The sequence below is a fragment of the Phyllopteryx taeniolatus genome, chromosome 6 (assembly GCF_024500385.1).
Source record: "Phyllopteryx taeniolatus isolate TA_2022b chromosome 6, UOR_Ptae_1.2, whole genome shotgun sequence".
Lineage (NCBI taxonomy): Eukaryota > Metazoa > Chordata > Actinopteri > Syngnathiformes > Syngnathidae > Phyllopteryx > Phyllopteryx taeniolatus.
In genome coordinates, this window is record NC_084507.1 from 20007946 (window position 1) to 20024258 (window position 16313).

General features: G+C 42.0%; 1 protein-coding gene across 2 annotated transcripts in view; it reads left to right on the forward strand.

Moving 5' to 3' along the window:
- The window catches only part of myom3 (myomesin 3), a 79487-nt gene extending 63194 nt beyond the window's left edge, over positions 1-16293 (forward strand). For both annotated transcript variants that reach the window (XM_061775462.1, XM_061775463.1), the window contains 12 exons: positions 2439-2583; positions 5621-5680; positions 5853-5920; positions 7875-7985; positions 8063-8150; positions 8602-8640; positions 8774-8879; positions 11653-11816; positions 11890-11926; positions 12005-12027; positions 12088-12143; positions 13325-16293. In XM_061775462.1, coding sequence (XP_061631446.1) covers positions 2439-2583; positions 5621-5680; positions 5853-5920; positions 7875-7985; positions 8063-8150; positions 8602-8640; positions 8774-8879; positions 11653-11816; positions 11890-11926; positions 12005-12027; positions 12088-12143; positions 13325-13597 — 1170 coding nt within the window. In that variant the 3' untranslated portion in view covers positions 13598-16293. The remainder of the gene's footprint in view (positions 1-2438; positions 2584-5620; positions 5681-5852; positions 5921-7874; positions 7986-8062; positions 8151-8601; positions 8641-8773; positions 8880-11652; positions 11817-11889; positions 11927-12004; positions 12028-12087; positions 12144-13324) is intronic.
- The last annotated feature ends 20 nt before the right edge of the window (positions 16294-16313 follow it).

The following is a 16313-nucleotide window of genomic DNA, read 5'->3' on the forward strand; positions in this document are numbered from 1 at the left end:
CCTCCTCTTCTCTCCGGTCTTTGCGTCCGGCTGCCGTCGCCTCCTGCGGTCGGGGGGCTGGGGTGGCCGGTTTTTGGGGCACCTCGTTGGTGCCACCCTGGGTCCCTTGGTGTGGGAGGTGTCCCGTCCACCGCCCCAACCCACCTCTCGATTGGATGAGGTGGGGGTCTCAGCCCCCGCGGTAAAGGCACAGCAATCAGAGGACACTTCTGACGATTACTGTGCATGCGAAACGGTGTCAATTCTCTTGCATGTGTCCGCAGACACACTCCTGGGACTTATTCCCTGAGTGCGGGGCCACTTGCTCATTGCGACAAATAACTTGTAACTATGCAAATTTCTTGGGTATCCCCTACAGATGTTTAGAATTTACATAGCCACTCCCACCACACTTCAGTTGTACAGCCGGGTCGACAACCCCTGTCCTGCATGCTTCCCCTCCTGTCCCTGTCCTTTCCAGTCCTGTCCTATATTGTCCTGCCCTTCCTTCACAGGGTATAGCACAACTGCACCATGGAATACTCGATTCTAATGTTTCATTGTACTAGGTATATAATGATTTACTTACCTCATCTTGTTTACAGCTAGTGTGTTGTCTTCTTTTCCTATATTATTTGGTTACCTTTTCACTCTCTCTCATTTTAGTTGTTTATGTCTCTCCCCTTTAAAAACGTTGTTCTGCTCAAATGAACAACTGTAATTCTCAATAAATCGGAATACAACCATCAGAATACAAATAAACCACAGTGGCATCTTAAAAAGTCCACTGTGACACAGTAAAGCTGTTCCGGCATCAAAGGGATACAGAGCCTCCTTTCTGCTTGACCTAACAGCCGAATAGGACAAAAAAAAAAAAAAAATGAATCAAAAATCTGTCTGTGAAAGATATGTTTCTCAGCCTAACCCAAACCCTTAATCCTAAACCCTACCACTAATTCTTACCCCTTACATTAACCCTTACCACTAACATTGAACCTTAACTTCTAAATCTTATCCTTACACCTAACAACTACACTTACGCTTACCATCTAACCCTAACCCCTTATTCCTAAACCCTTAGACTGAACCCTATCACTACCCCTTGTAACACTTTCGCTTGCCCCAAAACCCTTAGCCATAAACCCTTCCCGCTAAACCCTAATTGCCTTAGCCATAAACCCTTACCGCTAAACCCTAATTGTAACACTCTTACCCTAACGCTTATCCCTTATCTCTTACCTCTAACCCCCAAAACTTACCCCTAACATTAACCCTTACCACTAAACCCCAAAGGCTCACCGCCTCACACCAAGCAACGTGTCCGCAGGCAACTGAACTTTTACGTAGTGTGCTGGGTTGTGCGACTAGTTTTCATAAGTGGCTGACTAGTGGAAACTATTAAATTTCATGTCGCATCATGTGAGCTTTACAACTAAAACTTGTCTTTAGGATGTGGGTATGGGTTTGAAGCAAGATCCATCCGCCACCAAGTCGTACCAGTACAGGATGTATATATTGTATATACCATAGATATTGTGTTTTACAGTGATACTTAACTCAATTTACAATTACATATTTACCTGTGGCTAAAAAGTGAAGCATGGGGCATTTCTGTCACCGAAATGCACGTGTGCTTTGTTTTTGACAATCGCACAATGTTGCTTGTGGTTCAATAAAAAAAATTGCAGTACTTTAGGCTCTTCTATATACAGAGCCTCAAAATGTTATTTCACAAAGGGTCGCAGTTTCTTCGTTGTTATGTGTGTGAGGGTTAATTGCCAGGTGTACAGGTTTTGTTCATGATGGTCCAGTTCAGTCGTATCACTTGGTGTGCGACAGGCCTAACACAAACCTTTATCTTTACTCCTAACAGTTTCCCTGACCTCAACCCTAACACTCACCCCTACCCTCTTCAGCACTTGGCGGAGATAATAAAGGCCAAAAGGAAACATTGCATAACGATTTATGAACTTCAACGATCATCAGTGGACTCGACAGAGAGAGATGCAAACAAATGCAACATAGTGTCACCATTCAGTCGCATATTTTCATCCACTCTCTCTCACCGGCGGCAGCTGCCACTCTTGTCTCATTTCCATTCGGTCCATTATCTGCCCGCAATCCTGAGTTCCATCTGAGGAACGCTGATTATGCGTCGTTTCTGAATGATCACAGCTGAGGTTTGCGAATCCAAAAGCCCATTTAGCTGATTAGCGCCCTTGGGCTCACGGTACATCACATCGTCGCACGCCGCGCCGCCGAAGTCCCATCACCATCATGCAATCGCACACTCAACGTAATGAACATAAAAGCCCAGGAAATGAGCTCAAATTATGTTTTTCCCTGCTTTTGATTATGTCCTGCGTGACTTGCAAAATATTTCATAATGCACTTCAGTGAGTAGTTCTCTGAACGACACCACATTCATACGTCGTATCTTCTCATTTGTGCATCTGTAGCACCGCACAATCCAATTTGACAAAGCCGCCGGGCTGGTGGAGGTGCTGATGGATCGGCTCGGCCACGAGGATGAAGGCTCGTACACGGCCCAACTGCGGGACGGACGCGCCAGGAACCAGTTTACGTTGGTCTTGGTGGATCAAAGTGAGTCAGATGACAGATACGATGCATTAAAGCTCTTAAGAGTCGTCATCAATACTCTTTATACGCAAATCAGGCTTTTACTATAGAGATATAAGCCCATTTCATACCACCCGCTGGCATTTTGCGGGATGCTGTTCACCAACACAGAGTACAATGTTGACCCGAAAATGTGCTGGCTTAGGCAGTAGTCTCAAAGGCAAAAAAAAGTACCTGTGTGTAAAGGTACGCCACAATTCAATTTCCTCAAATACATTTCAATTATTATTTAGTCAAATTAATGACTATTTGAAAATATTACATGATTTATTTGTGTAAGAATTATTACAAATATAAACAAATCCATAATAACTAATTTAAAAAATACATTGTTTAAAGAATTGTATTATAATTATTTACAAATTCATTATTTATAAATATTATTAAATGTTTTATTTGATTATTTATTCAGGTTTTTTAAAATAAAAACTAGTGCATGTTATTTACTAATATTTCAAAATTCAAGCCTCATCCTAAACAGATGCCCGAGGCACCTCATCTGGCTCATCTCAATGCGGAGGAGCAGCGGCTCTAATCTGAGCCCCTCCCGGATGACTGAGCTTCTCAGCTTATCTCTAAGGGAGAGCCAGGACACTCTGAGGAGGAAACTCATTTCGGCCGCTTGTATCCGGGATTTTGTTCTTTCGGTCACGACCCACAGCTCGTGACCATAGGTGAGGGTAAGAACGTAGATCGACCGGTAAATCGAGAGCTTCGCCTTTCGGCTTAGCTCCTTCTTCACCACAACGGAACGATACAAAGTCCGCATCACTGCAGACGCTGCACCGATCCGCCTGTCGATCTCCCATTCCATTCTTCCCTCACTTGTGAACAAGATCCCAAGATATTTGAACTCCTCCACTTGGGGAAGGATCTCATCCCCAACCTGGAGATGGCACTCCAGCCTTTTCCGACGAAGGTCCATGGCCTCAGATTTAGAGGTGCTGATTCTCATCCCAGCCGCTTCACACTCGGCTGCGAACCGCTCCAGTGAGACTTGGAGATCACGCCCTGATGAAGCCAACATAACCACATCATCTGCAAAAAGCAGAGATGCAATACTGAGGCCACCAAACCGGACCCCCTCTACGCCTCGGCTGCGCCTAGAAATTCTGTCCATAAAAGTTATGAACAGAATAGGTGACAAAGGGCAGCCTTGGCGGAGTCCAACCCTCACTGGAAACCAGTCCGACTGAATGCCGGCAATCCGTACCAAACTCTGACACCGGTCGTACAGGGACTGAACAGCCCATATCAGGTGGTTCGGTACTCCATACTCCCAAAGCACCCCCCACAGGACTCCACGAGGGACAGAGTCGAACGCCTTCCCCAAGTCCACAAAACACATGTAGACTGGTTGGGCGAACTCCCATGCACCCTTGAGCACCCTGCTGAGGGTGCCGATGACACGACCACAGAGTCGATCATCAAACGGCGACCTAGGGTATCCTGGTGTCAAGTCCACGTGTGGACACCCTTATGCTTGAACATGGTGTTCGTTATTGACAATTTGTGGTGAGCACAGAAGTCCAATAACAGAACACCACTCGGGTTCTGATCAGGGGAGCCGTTCCTTCCAATCACGCCCTTCCAGGTCCCACTGTCATTGCCCACGCGAGCATTGAAGTCCCCCAGCAGAACGATGGAGTCCCCAGCAGGAGCGCTCTCCAGCAACCCCTCTAAGGACTCCAAATAGGGTGGGTACTCTGAATTGCTGTTTGGTGCATAGGCACAAATAACAGTCAGGAACTGTCCCCCCACCCGAAGGCGGAGGGAGGCTACCCCAACGTACAGGCGCCGAACCAGGGGCCAATAAGTATACCCACACCTGTTCTGCGCCTCTCACCGTGGACAACTCCAGAGTGGAAAAGAGTCCAACCCCTCTCAAGAGGACTGGTACCAGATCCCAAGCCGTGTCTGGAGGCGAGCCCGACTATATCTAGTCTTAACTTCTCAACCTCACACACCAGCTCAGGCTCCTTCCCTGCCATAGAGGTGACATTCCACGTCCCGAGAGCCAGCTTCTGTAGCCGGGGATCGTCACCGCCCAGCTCACACTGCACCCGACCCCTATGGCCCCTCCCACAGGTGGTGAGCCCATGGGAAGGGGGACCCACGTTACCCTTTCGGGCTGTGCAAGGCCGGCCCCCATTGGTGCAGGCCCGGCCACCAGGCGCTCGCCTTCGAGTCCCACCTCCAGGGAAAAAAATGTGCCCCTGCTAACTCTGAAGAAATACAATAAAGAAAAAAGATGGACTGTTACCATTTTAATACAGTTACTAATGACAACACAATGTGCGTGTGTGTGTACATATATACAGTGTGTATGTCTAAATTGCCCGTAGGTGTGAATGTGAGTGCGAATGGTTGTTTGTTTGTATGTGCCCTGCGATTGGCTGGCAACCAGTTCAGGGTGTACCCCGCCTCCTGCCCGAAGATAGCTGGGATAGGCTCCAGCATGCCCACGACCCTTGTGAGGATAAGCGGCTCAGAAAATGGATGGATTTATATATATATATATATATATATATATATATATATATATATACATATACATATATACACATATATATAATATGTTTGGGCAGTCACAATTTAAGAACTGCATGATAAAGCTGTTGTTTTTTTGGAGTATGTAAAATGACCATTGTCGCGTGGCTGTTTTTCCTCCCAAAATGAGTCATTTTGATTGGCTCGCGAAGGCAAGCCAATAAATAAAAGTAGCGAACGGCATGTCGATCATTGTAACGGAGTAAAAGTATCAATCCTTCTTCACATAAACACTCAAGTAAAAAGTATGGTGCATTTAAAGTACTCTGACAAGTACAGTTCATGGAAAATGTTACTTGAGTAAATGTAACAGAGTAAATGTAGTACGTTCCTCCCCTCCTCTGCATACGACATCCAACTTCCTGTAGCGGCTGCTCTTTTATCAAATGTATTAAGAATGGAGATGTACCTAATGAACTGTCTAATTATGTGTCTTTTTAACCACCCCCAGAATTCCGCGATCTGATGGTCCTGGCAAACGCTAAGCGACGCGACCACGAGAGAAGGAGTGGTGAGATTCTGCAAACACGCCACATGCACAGTTTACGTTCGCATCAAAACACGGCCGCCTCATTACGATAACAAATGGCTGCCGGTGACCTTTAAACAGCACAGATGCAAACTGAGCTCCACATACATCAGTGTGACATTGTCATCGTTTGCTTCTCCCTTTCCTCTCCAAGGACCGTACTTCGAGGAGTTCTTGTCGTGGAACGTTAACGAGGATTGCCAAGTGATCATAAAGTGCAAGGTACTTAATTGCGGCAATGAATATAATGCCACTGTTTTCGTTGTGTGACGGTCATTAGTGCAAACGATAAAAAAGTTAGCTGTTGTAAAAAAGCTCCAAAATCATTAACCCACAAATGCTCTTTGTATATAAAAATTATTCAAAAGTTGCATCATATTTTTCCCGAATTTAGCAGGCCCACCTCTGCTTCAATGTTTATGTTTCAGTTCAAATTGACCAGTTTAAAAGTTTCAAAATCTAGGAATATATGTATCCTGAATATATTAGTGATGTCCCGATCACATTTTTTGCACCCGAGTCCGAGTCTTTGATTTTAAGTGTCTTGTACCGAGTCCCAATCCGATACATACCGTAAAATAAACAAATAAACATAATTATATATATATATATATATATATATATATATATATATATATATTAATCATTACATTAAGCAAATGTAAATAATTTTGGTAATCCTAATTGACCTAAAAATGTAAACATTTTTGTCTGACTTCATGTCAGACAGTCAGGGGGGGAAATGACGAATTGCTGTTGCTGCTGCACGCGCCTTGGCCTCCGAGAGGAAGTGCATGGAGCTACACGTTTGCAGTAAGCTAAAAAAAAAAAAAAGAATAGAAGAACGTTGCAATAAAACATTAATTTAACTCGTTTTCCACAGATTAGGAAGAATATATATAAAATCCCCCCCATGATCTAATGCTAATTCTAGCTAGCCCGTCAATGGGGTTTTCCATTGACTGTTCGCATCAAGCCAGGCAATTTCTAAAATGATCATGTGTCTCGTATTTAAATATACAATGTGTAATTATTTTTGTTGCGTGTTTAGTTTTACAGTAAACCACAACTGCGGTGTCATTAAACAGTTTAAATCACTCTCAGGGAGGGCAGAGACTGTGTGTGTGTGTGTGTGTGTGTGTGTGTGTGTCTGTGTCACGCATACACAAATAAGTCACTTATACCGGTACTAAAAATACCCCAAAAAGTTACATTGTTTTATATCAAATGAAGCTGTTACTGTTCAATTTGGAAAGATCTTTGTACCTTTGGATTATTTTGTCACTTTGTCACATTTAAAATGTCAGAAAATATATGTAAATATAATATAATAATATAAATATAATATCAGGATAAGCAATATAGAAAATGGATGGATAAACAGACTCACTGTATATTAAATATAAAAATAAAGTTGCTTCAGAGGGTCTATATTGCACTCCTGGTTCTATATACTGTATCACCACTGGTTCCATATAGCACCATTGTACATCATTATTGTATTTGCTTCTAAAATGGTGCTATATATAGAATCATGGGATAATGGTTGGTTCCATAAGGAACCACTAAGAATGGGTGCTAAATAGTCCCCAAAAGTGGTTCTCCTATGCTTACAAGCCAAAAAAACTGAAAAACTTTGGGTACTGTGTAGAACATTTGTTTTTTAGAATGTATTGATACAAGGGACTAAAAGGAGAGCGGAAAGGTATGATTTTTATGTTTTTGAAAATATAGTATTTTACATTTAACCCACAGATGCTCATCGTATATAAAAATTGTTAATATTTGCATCCTATCTCTTCATAAATTTAGCATGGTAGTCATAGGACTTCACAATAACTGAAATGGTCCCTGATAGGGAAGAAGGTTGCCTACCCTTGCTTTAATATTTATCTATCAATTCAGATTTACCAATTTTAAAGTCTAGTAAAATATATTTAAAACATATATGTTTATCTAATAATAACAATTTTACATCTATATATCATTTTTGTTCTTTGCTTGATTTTATTTGAAACTTTAACAATTAGTTTTTAATTTTTCAAAACCTCAAAAATATATTTTTCTGAAGTGTTTAATCCTTTTTTTTGTTACATTTTTGTATTTACAAAAATCCTCCCCATAGGATGGATGCATGGAATATGCCGACTTTATGGTGTAATGAATATATCTGCAGGTGACAAACACGACCAAAGACTCCACCCTCAGGTGGTTCAAGGACGGCGTAGCGATGACACAGACTGATTACGACCACCCCTCTGGAGTCAGCGCAATCACTATGCCACAGGTAATCAAACACTAATCAATGTGTGTGCCAGTTTTGAATATATAATCAGATGATTTGTGTGTAACGTGTCCCCTCAGGTTGAAAAAAAGCAGGCAGGCTCGTACAAAGCGGTGGTGTCAGACGCCAGAGGAGAGGACGTCAGCACCTTGTCGTTGCAGGATGAAGGTGTCGCAAAACGAGCTCATTTGTTTAATGGGCTTTTTACACCATGTCATTTTTGCTTTTCCTGAAGTGGGGCACACACATACCGACAAACTGGCCAAACTTTTAAGCATTTCCCCTCTGCTGCGATCCAAGTCAGCAAAGCCCTGATTGTTGAATGTTTCTACAAGATTATCCTGAGTGATTCTTCTGCTTGAAAAGCAGTAAGAACACACTTGATGATTTGTTTTCCCCTCGCCATATCAGGACTCTCTTGCACTTTAGCAATTGGTTAAAAATTGCTCAATGTTAAAAAACACAATGTCTACCCTGCTTTAAGGACAAGCAGTCGGTGTGGGTGTGTGGTGTTTCTTTATAACGTTGCCTTCGAGTGGCCTGGCATGCTCATTAAAGTCCTTTCAGTCGTAAATGTCACACACCGCTTATTATTAATAGTGTTTATGTTTCTTCACAGAGTATGACAAGCTTCTCCAGAAACTGAGCAAACAATGTGGTGAGTCAGTGACATACTGGAGGACCCTGCCGAGGTGCTGTGTTGGCATGAGAATATCCATCTATCCATACATCCATACATCCATACATCCATACATCCATCCCTCCCTCCCTCCCTCCCTCCCTCCCTGCAGGATTGTCAGCAGGTCCGCTCAGGGTTCAGAGCACAGCAGAAGGTTTCAGGCTCTACTGCTGCCTCATCTATTACATCAGTTACCTGAAGACCACCTGGAGCTTCAAGTAAGTGGGCCCATGTGCAGAGCAGCTTCCGGACTTGACATCTACTGTACACCATAAAAATCAACTTCATTTGTAAACAATCAAAAGATAAAGATTACATACCCTTTCCAAAAAAAAATTATATCATGGAAAGTTTATTTCTTTCCATAATTCCATTCAAAAAGTTAAACTTTCATTGATTATAGATTCACGATCTACAATTTAAACAATTTCAAGTATTTATTTATTTAGTTTTGCATAATTTGGGCTTCCAGCTCATAAAACCCAAGAAATCAGGAATTCAAAAAATTTGAATACTGTGAAGGAATCAGCCCAAATTTTGCAGGCCATAAATGTTTCAAACTGAGTGTCACACACTAATCATCTACTAAACTCAAAACACCTGCACAGGTTTCCCCCGGTGTCATTAAATTGCTTCAGTTTGGTTCAAATGTCTCAGTTGGGTTCAATATGGGGAAGACTGCAGACTTGGCAACTGGCCACAAGACCATCATTGATGCCCTCCATAGGATGGATGGGTAAGCCACAGAGGTTCATAGGTAAGGAGTTTGGCTGTTCACAGAGTGCTGTGTCCAAGCATATCAATGGAAAGTCTAGAGAAAGGACAAAATGTGGCCAGAGAAGATGCACCAGCAAAAGAGATGACCGTGGGCTTTGGTGGATTATCAAACAGAGAAGATTCAAGAATCTAGCAGAGATCCCGAAAGAGTAGAATGAGGCGGGGGTCACAGCTTCAAAACCCACCACATTCAGACACATCCGTCAGATGGGCTACAACTGTCGGTTTCTTCGGGTCAAGCCACTTCTGAGCCTGAGCCAACATAGGAAGCGTCTCAACTGGGCCAAGGAGAAGGACTGGACTGTTGGCCAGTGGTCCAAGGTCCTCTTTTCCGATGAAAGTAAAGCGTGCCTTTCATTCGGGAATCAAGCTAAAAGGGTTTGGGAGGAGGACTGATGAAGAACAGAACCAAAGCTGCTTGAGGTCCAGTGTGAAATATCCACAGTCAGTCATGATTTGGGGTGCAATGTCCAGTGCAGGTGTTTGTAAACTCTGCTTTCTTATATCCAAGGTCACCGCAACAGTCTACCAGAATGTTTTAGAGGACTTCATTATTCCTTCTGCTGAGGATCTGTATGGTGATGCAGATTTCATCTTCCAGCAGGACCTGGCCCCTGCCCATACCACCAGAAGCACCAAAACCTGGTTTGATACCCATGCCATCACAGTGCTTGACTGGCCAGCCAACTCGCCAGATCTAAACCCCACTGAGAATCTATAGGGTATTATCAAGAGGAAATTGAGGGGCACCAGACCCAAAAACAAAGACGAACTGACAGCTAGCATCATGGAAATCTGGGTTTACATAACTTCCAGGCAATGCTACAGGCTGATTGTCTCAATGCCTCAGCGCATCCAGGCAGTGACTAAAGCAGAGGGATTCCCAATCAAGTATTGAAGATTAACATATCGTTTTGAAAGTACCATATTTTGATTGATTTAATATGACCCTACTTTCTTTCTTTTTTTTCTACAAAAACTGAGAAATAAATGGTTATTTCTTCACAGTATTCTAATTTTTGGAATTCCTGATTTGTGGGTTTTATGAGCTAGAAGCCCAAATTATGTAAAAATAAACAAATAAATACTTGAAATTGTTTAAATTGTGGGCCCTGAATCTACAATTTATGAAAGTTTACCTTTTTTAATGGAATTATGGAAATAAATAAACTTTTCCATGATATTCACATTTTTGGGAAAGGGTCTGTATATTCAAACAGCGGTGGGGACATTTTGGGTGTTTTCCAAGTAATTGTATTGGGTTTTCTCTGATTACTCAGGCTTACGCCCACATTCCAAAATAAACATGCATGGAAGACTGAAGACTAAATTGTCCATAGGTGTAAATGTGAGTGTAAGTGGTTGTTTGTCTATATGCCCTGCAATTGACTGACCACCAGTCCAGAGTGTACCACTCCTCTCACCCAAAACTCAGTTGGGATGGGCTCCTGCTCACCTGCGACCCTAATGGGGACAGTTAGTGTTGTGTAAATAAGTAGTATATGAACACGACATGAAATGGCCTGTCATACCAGATCATAAAAATAAGTAAATGAAAACGTTTTTTGCATTCATTCCATAGGTGCAAATTAGATATATATGGCTATTTAATTGAACTAAACAGACAAAACAAAAAACGTCTATCTTTTGGTTCACAAACTAGTGAACGTCTACTTTAATGTTGAGCGTGCAACAGTATTTTTAAAGTAAGCTTGTAGCACCTCCTGCTGGTTTTAAAGGTAATACACTAAATACAGACTTCAATACACTAACGCTGGATTAATTCTAAACACGTCTGCCCACAATTGTGGTTCCGGATTCAAATCTCAGCTCTTCCACATTCCAAAAACATGCATGTTAGTTTCATTGTAGACTCCAAATTTTCCTCAAGTGTGAATGTGAGTGTGATTGCTTGTTTGAGTTTATGGAGACCAGTCCAGGGTGTACCCTGCCTCTCTCTCCCAAAGTCAGCTAGGATAGGCTCCAGCTCACCTGTGATGATGACAAGCACTACAGAAAATGGATGAATGGATGTTTGTCCCCTTCCTTCAAGGAGGTCATGTTTTCAGTTTGTTAACTGTGTAAAAACTATTTCTGTACTTACTAAAACAAAACAAAAAAAACGTTGAGAAATTACAAATTGGTGGGGAGGATCTGGATATAGGTGCAGGTTTAGGATTTGACAAATAAAGATTGTTCATGTTTTTCTTGCAGGGGGAAACAGATGGAACCACAGTCCAGGACCAGGATGGGCAGCAATGTGCACACGGTTTGGATGGACATCTACAACCCGACAGAAAATGACAAAGGCAAATACACCCTGGAGATGTTTGACGGCGTCGAGACACACGAGCGTCATCTGGATCTGTCGGGACAAGGTGGGGGCACACACGAGACTCAACGTCATGTTACGTATGAGATAATTGTAATAATAATCAGATTTATTCGCAGTATTTGCAGATGCCTTGGTGGAGCACCAGAGACTGAAGTAAGCTGTCTTTCCTTTAGTTTCAAATCATTCATCATAATTGGCTGAGATGCTGATTTGGCTTCTTTATCCCTTTAGGCAAGAGCGCGTCATTGAGAAAAGTGAGTTACGAAGAACTTTCGAGAGCAGGTGGCATCAGAGACTGACCGAGTTTGTTTCAGATCGGGCCAAAGTGACAAAAGGTCTCCCAGATGTGGTGGCCATCATGGAGGGCAAGGTAAGACACAAGATGACATAGCGAAACACATGACTTTTTTCGATTGACAGTATTTTTTTCCCATCAGAAATAATGGAAATGAATCCATTCCAGGTCCAAGTATCACCGTTATGTTTACAGAAACATGTCAACGTTCTTAACTGTTGTTTGTTTGTTTTTGTTTTGTTTTGTTTTTTACACAAAAATCAGCTGTCCGATCTTAATGGATTTTTTTTCTCACTTCGCTTTTAGAAAAATAAAATGGACATCTTGAATGAAACGACCAGTGGCGTCACTAGGCCTAATCAAGCCCCCCAAAAATTGTTTGGTATTAAGTGTTTATGGTGAAGTTTTATTCACCTCCTAAAACTGATCTTCAGCCCCCCTAAAATAAATGTTGGTTTCCCCAAAATGCCCCATTTTCCTCATTTCATATATATTACTTCTGTGGAAGTTGATGCAAGTTCATGCTGGAGGGGGGGAAAAGAATTACTCGAAAAAAACAGTTTTAACACATTTTGGTATCATGAGGAATACAAGAAAATCCATCCATCCATCCATTTTCTGAGCCGCTTCTCCTCACTAGGGTCGCGGGCGTGCTGGAGCCTATCCCAGCTGTCATCGGGCAGGAGGCGGGGTACACCCTGAACTGGTTGCCAGCCAATCGCAGGGCACATAGGAACAAACAACCATTCGCACTCACAGTCATGCCTACGGGCAATTTAGAGTCTCCAATTCATGCATGTTTTTGGGATGTGGGAGGAAACCGGAGTGCCCGGAGAAAACCCACGCAGGCACAGGGAGAACATGCAAACTCCACACAGGCGGTGCCGGGGATTGAACCCGGGTCCTCAGAACTGTGAGGCTGACGCTCTAACCAGTCGGCCACCGTGCCGCTACAAGAAAATCCCACAGGTAGAAAATAAAAAACAGATTCAAACTGTGAACAAAAGCAAAAGTTGGTTTCGAAAACTGTCATTCTCATTTGCTTTATCTAAAAGTGAAGGGGAAAATGATCAAATTGAATTATTGTGGGGTTAAGACCAGTATTGACCATCCCCAGTATAACTCACTTGACTTCATGCTTGATGGCAGGACAAATTTCGACTTGTACGACTTCAGGCGTGTTCGACTCTCGAGCCTCCACATTTATTGCTTGTTTTTTGTACATTTACAACGACACAACGTTTTCCTGCCCGCAGTCTCTGTGCCTGACGTGCTTCATCGAGGGCGACCCGACCCCAGATGTCTTCTGGCTGCGCAACGAGCGCGAGATCGCCGGCGAGGACCAGTTCTTCATCACCAGGGAGTCCGGCTGTAGCACCATCACCATCAACGACGTCCACACGGACAACTCCGGCAAATACACCGTGCTGGTGCGCAACCGCTGCGGCTCCGAGTCAGTGGATGTGACCGTGAGCGTGTACAAGCGTGGCGAGGTGCCACCGGCCAACGCTGTCGAGATGGGTTTGTGAAAGGAGGAGGTGGACAGATGACCAGTTCAGAGTAGTTGGCATAGATCAAGGGTGGGCAGACTTTTGTGATGAAGGACCACATTTGATTTTTAAGCAGAGATGGACCAGGTCATTAGGAAATTATGTTTAAAAGGTGTTTAAATGTGTATGTAAAACAGTTTAAGCTAATAATATTTAAAAAAATGAAAATATCTTTTTAATAGTAAAATTACCAATTTTAAATACACATTTCAACAGGTGTATGTAGAATAATTTTTACAATAGTAAAATAGAGAATATTTTATAGTTTCTTATAATAGTACAATAAAGAATGATAATATTTCATTTTTAAAATAAACAGCTTTATATAAACATTTTCACAACTTTTAAAAAATCTATTTCATTAAATAATTAGTTAATTCCTTGTATTAAATATAATACAATAAACCGATAAGGTTCTAAAATGAAATTATAAATAAAATAAAAAAGAAAATTAGTTTTATTATTCTTGTAATAATTTTAGTATACTGTGTTTGGTTAAAAAATATCACAAATTATCAATAGTAAAGTAAAAGATGATAGAACTTTCAAGTAATTGATGAACCAAACAACCAATCATGTAAAATGTTTATTTAATAAATCAATTAACCAATTATTTTTATGAAATAAATTAATACAATTGTTTTAATTAATCAATTTCAGGAAAAAAAACAGTTAAATTAATGCAACAGATATTAAAATATTACCGCGTTCATATATTTAGAAAAAAAACAGATTTGGTCTTATGTGGTCCATAGGTGATACTTTGCCCACACCTGTTATCGATGGTTTGGTATCGATGCTGTGGCTTGGTCGATCTTCTTATATCAAAGCTTCCAATGCAAGTGATATTAGGATGTCACTCAGTTAAGTGCAAACTAAAAAAAAATTTTTTTTTTAAATACATGATGGAGCATCATATTTGCGTTTGTTCATTAGCAGGCTACTTCCTGGTTTCCAGAGGGTGCTGAAAGACAGGTGGTACTTTTTGGGATTCTGTACGGCACGAATGAGGGATGTAATAGTGTGCCAAAAATCCCGGTTTGGTATGTCCCTTTCTTTTAAGGGCACGGTTTTGTTCAGAAACAGTTAGGGAACAAATGCAGAACATAAAGAAGACGAAGCCAGTTTGTACTTTAAAAGTGCAAACAGTCCATGGGGTCATTCACCCCACTGGCGGGCCTCTAGAGTCACGTTAGGAGGTTCAACGGCACTGCAGAGGGGAAAGGTTGCGCACGTGTATAAAGCTAAACTCAAATAATGTGTTTCCACAAATAGTGCCATTTATTCATTCAACTCAACTGCAGATGTGGGAGAGGCATCCTATTAGTAAAAAAAGGTTTTGGGAATAATACACCCATCCATTCTCTTTTGGGCTTGTCTTCATTAGGGTCACATCAGGTGAGCTGGAGCCTGTCTCAGCTGACTTTCAGGAGAGAGGGGGATTATGCCCTCGACTGGTCGCCAGCCAATCGGAAGGCATTTATATATATAAACAAACAGTCATTCACACCCAAGGGCAATTTTACATAACCCTAACATGCATGTTTTTGGAATGTGGGAAGAAGCCGGAGTACCTGCAGAAAACCCACACAAGCATGGGGAGAACACACAAACTCCTGACTGGAAGGCCACTGATTCAAGAGCCATAGATTCAAACTTCGGACCTCAAAACTGTGAGGCTGATGTGCTAACCACTAGTCCTCCGTTTTTGTCTTATTCTTCTTCTGTTGCGTCAATTGCGTTCTCCTTTCTCTATGCCTCAGTCGACCTGCACGCTGTCCATATATGGGCCTGCCCGTTTGCAGGTAAAACACGTTATTCCTGTTACATCATTTAGAGCACCACCAAGTGATCCAGCATGGGAATATAGAGGATAGTCACTGAATATAAAAAAATAAATATTGAAAAATATAGCAAGATGTGTCACAAGCTGATAGGCTTTATCAGCATTCTGTCATCTACTCTTGTCGTGGCTTGGGTGAAAATTAAATAGTTGTGGATTATAGTGTAGATTTAAGTCTCCACATTATTTGCTTTGGCGGGTGCTGCTGTTTTAGTTTACAAGAGCACCTGGACTCAGCAGTTTAATGTCCCTCGCCTGTCCGTAGCGTCTGTGAAGTGAGATCATTACACTTACTCTCATTTTTTTCTGACGGAAAATTGGATTATTTGTATTCAGTGGTTGGAAACTCCCTGACTAAATGGGGATACACCGCTATTGGGGAAGACGCCTTAGTAGTACAATTTTTTTTGGAACCAAGCTTTTTAGAAATAATATTAAACAAGTGCGATTGGCTGGCAACCAGGTTGTACCTCGCCTCTCGCCCGAAGATAGCGGGGATAGGCTCCAGCACGCCCGCGAACCCTAGTGAGGATAAGCGATACGGAAAATGGATGGATGGCATATCAAACAATATTGCCGGGAAATGACTGGGTGAAACAAAGAAGTCATGTAGCTTTGAGAGACTGTTTACGTGCCTCTGTAGGTGCTGCTGTTTTGGTTAGCAAGTTCATATGGGCTCAGTAGAACAATAATGTCTATGAACTGAGATAATTACACATTTGTATGGGAAACGGGAAGTGTTTATTTGTATTAAGCACTCTCTGGGGATGGCCACTATTTGAGGAAATACGGTATGTACTGATTAGTTTTGAAATAAAATGCTTTTCCATGTAGACGTGGGTGCGTTGCTTG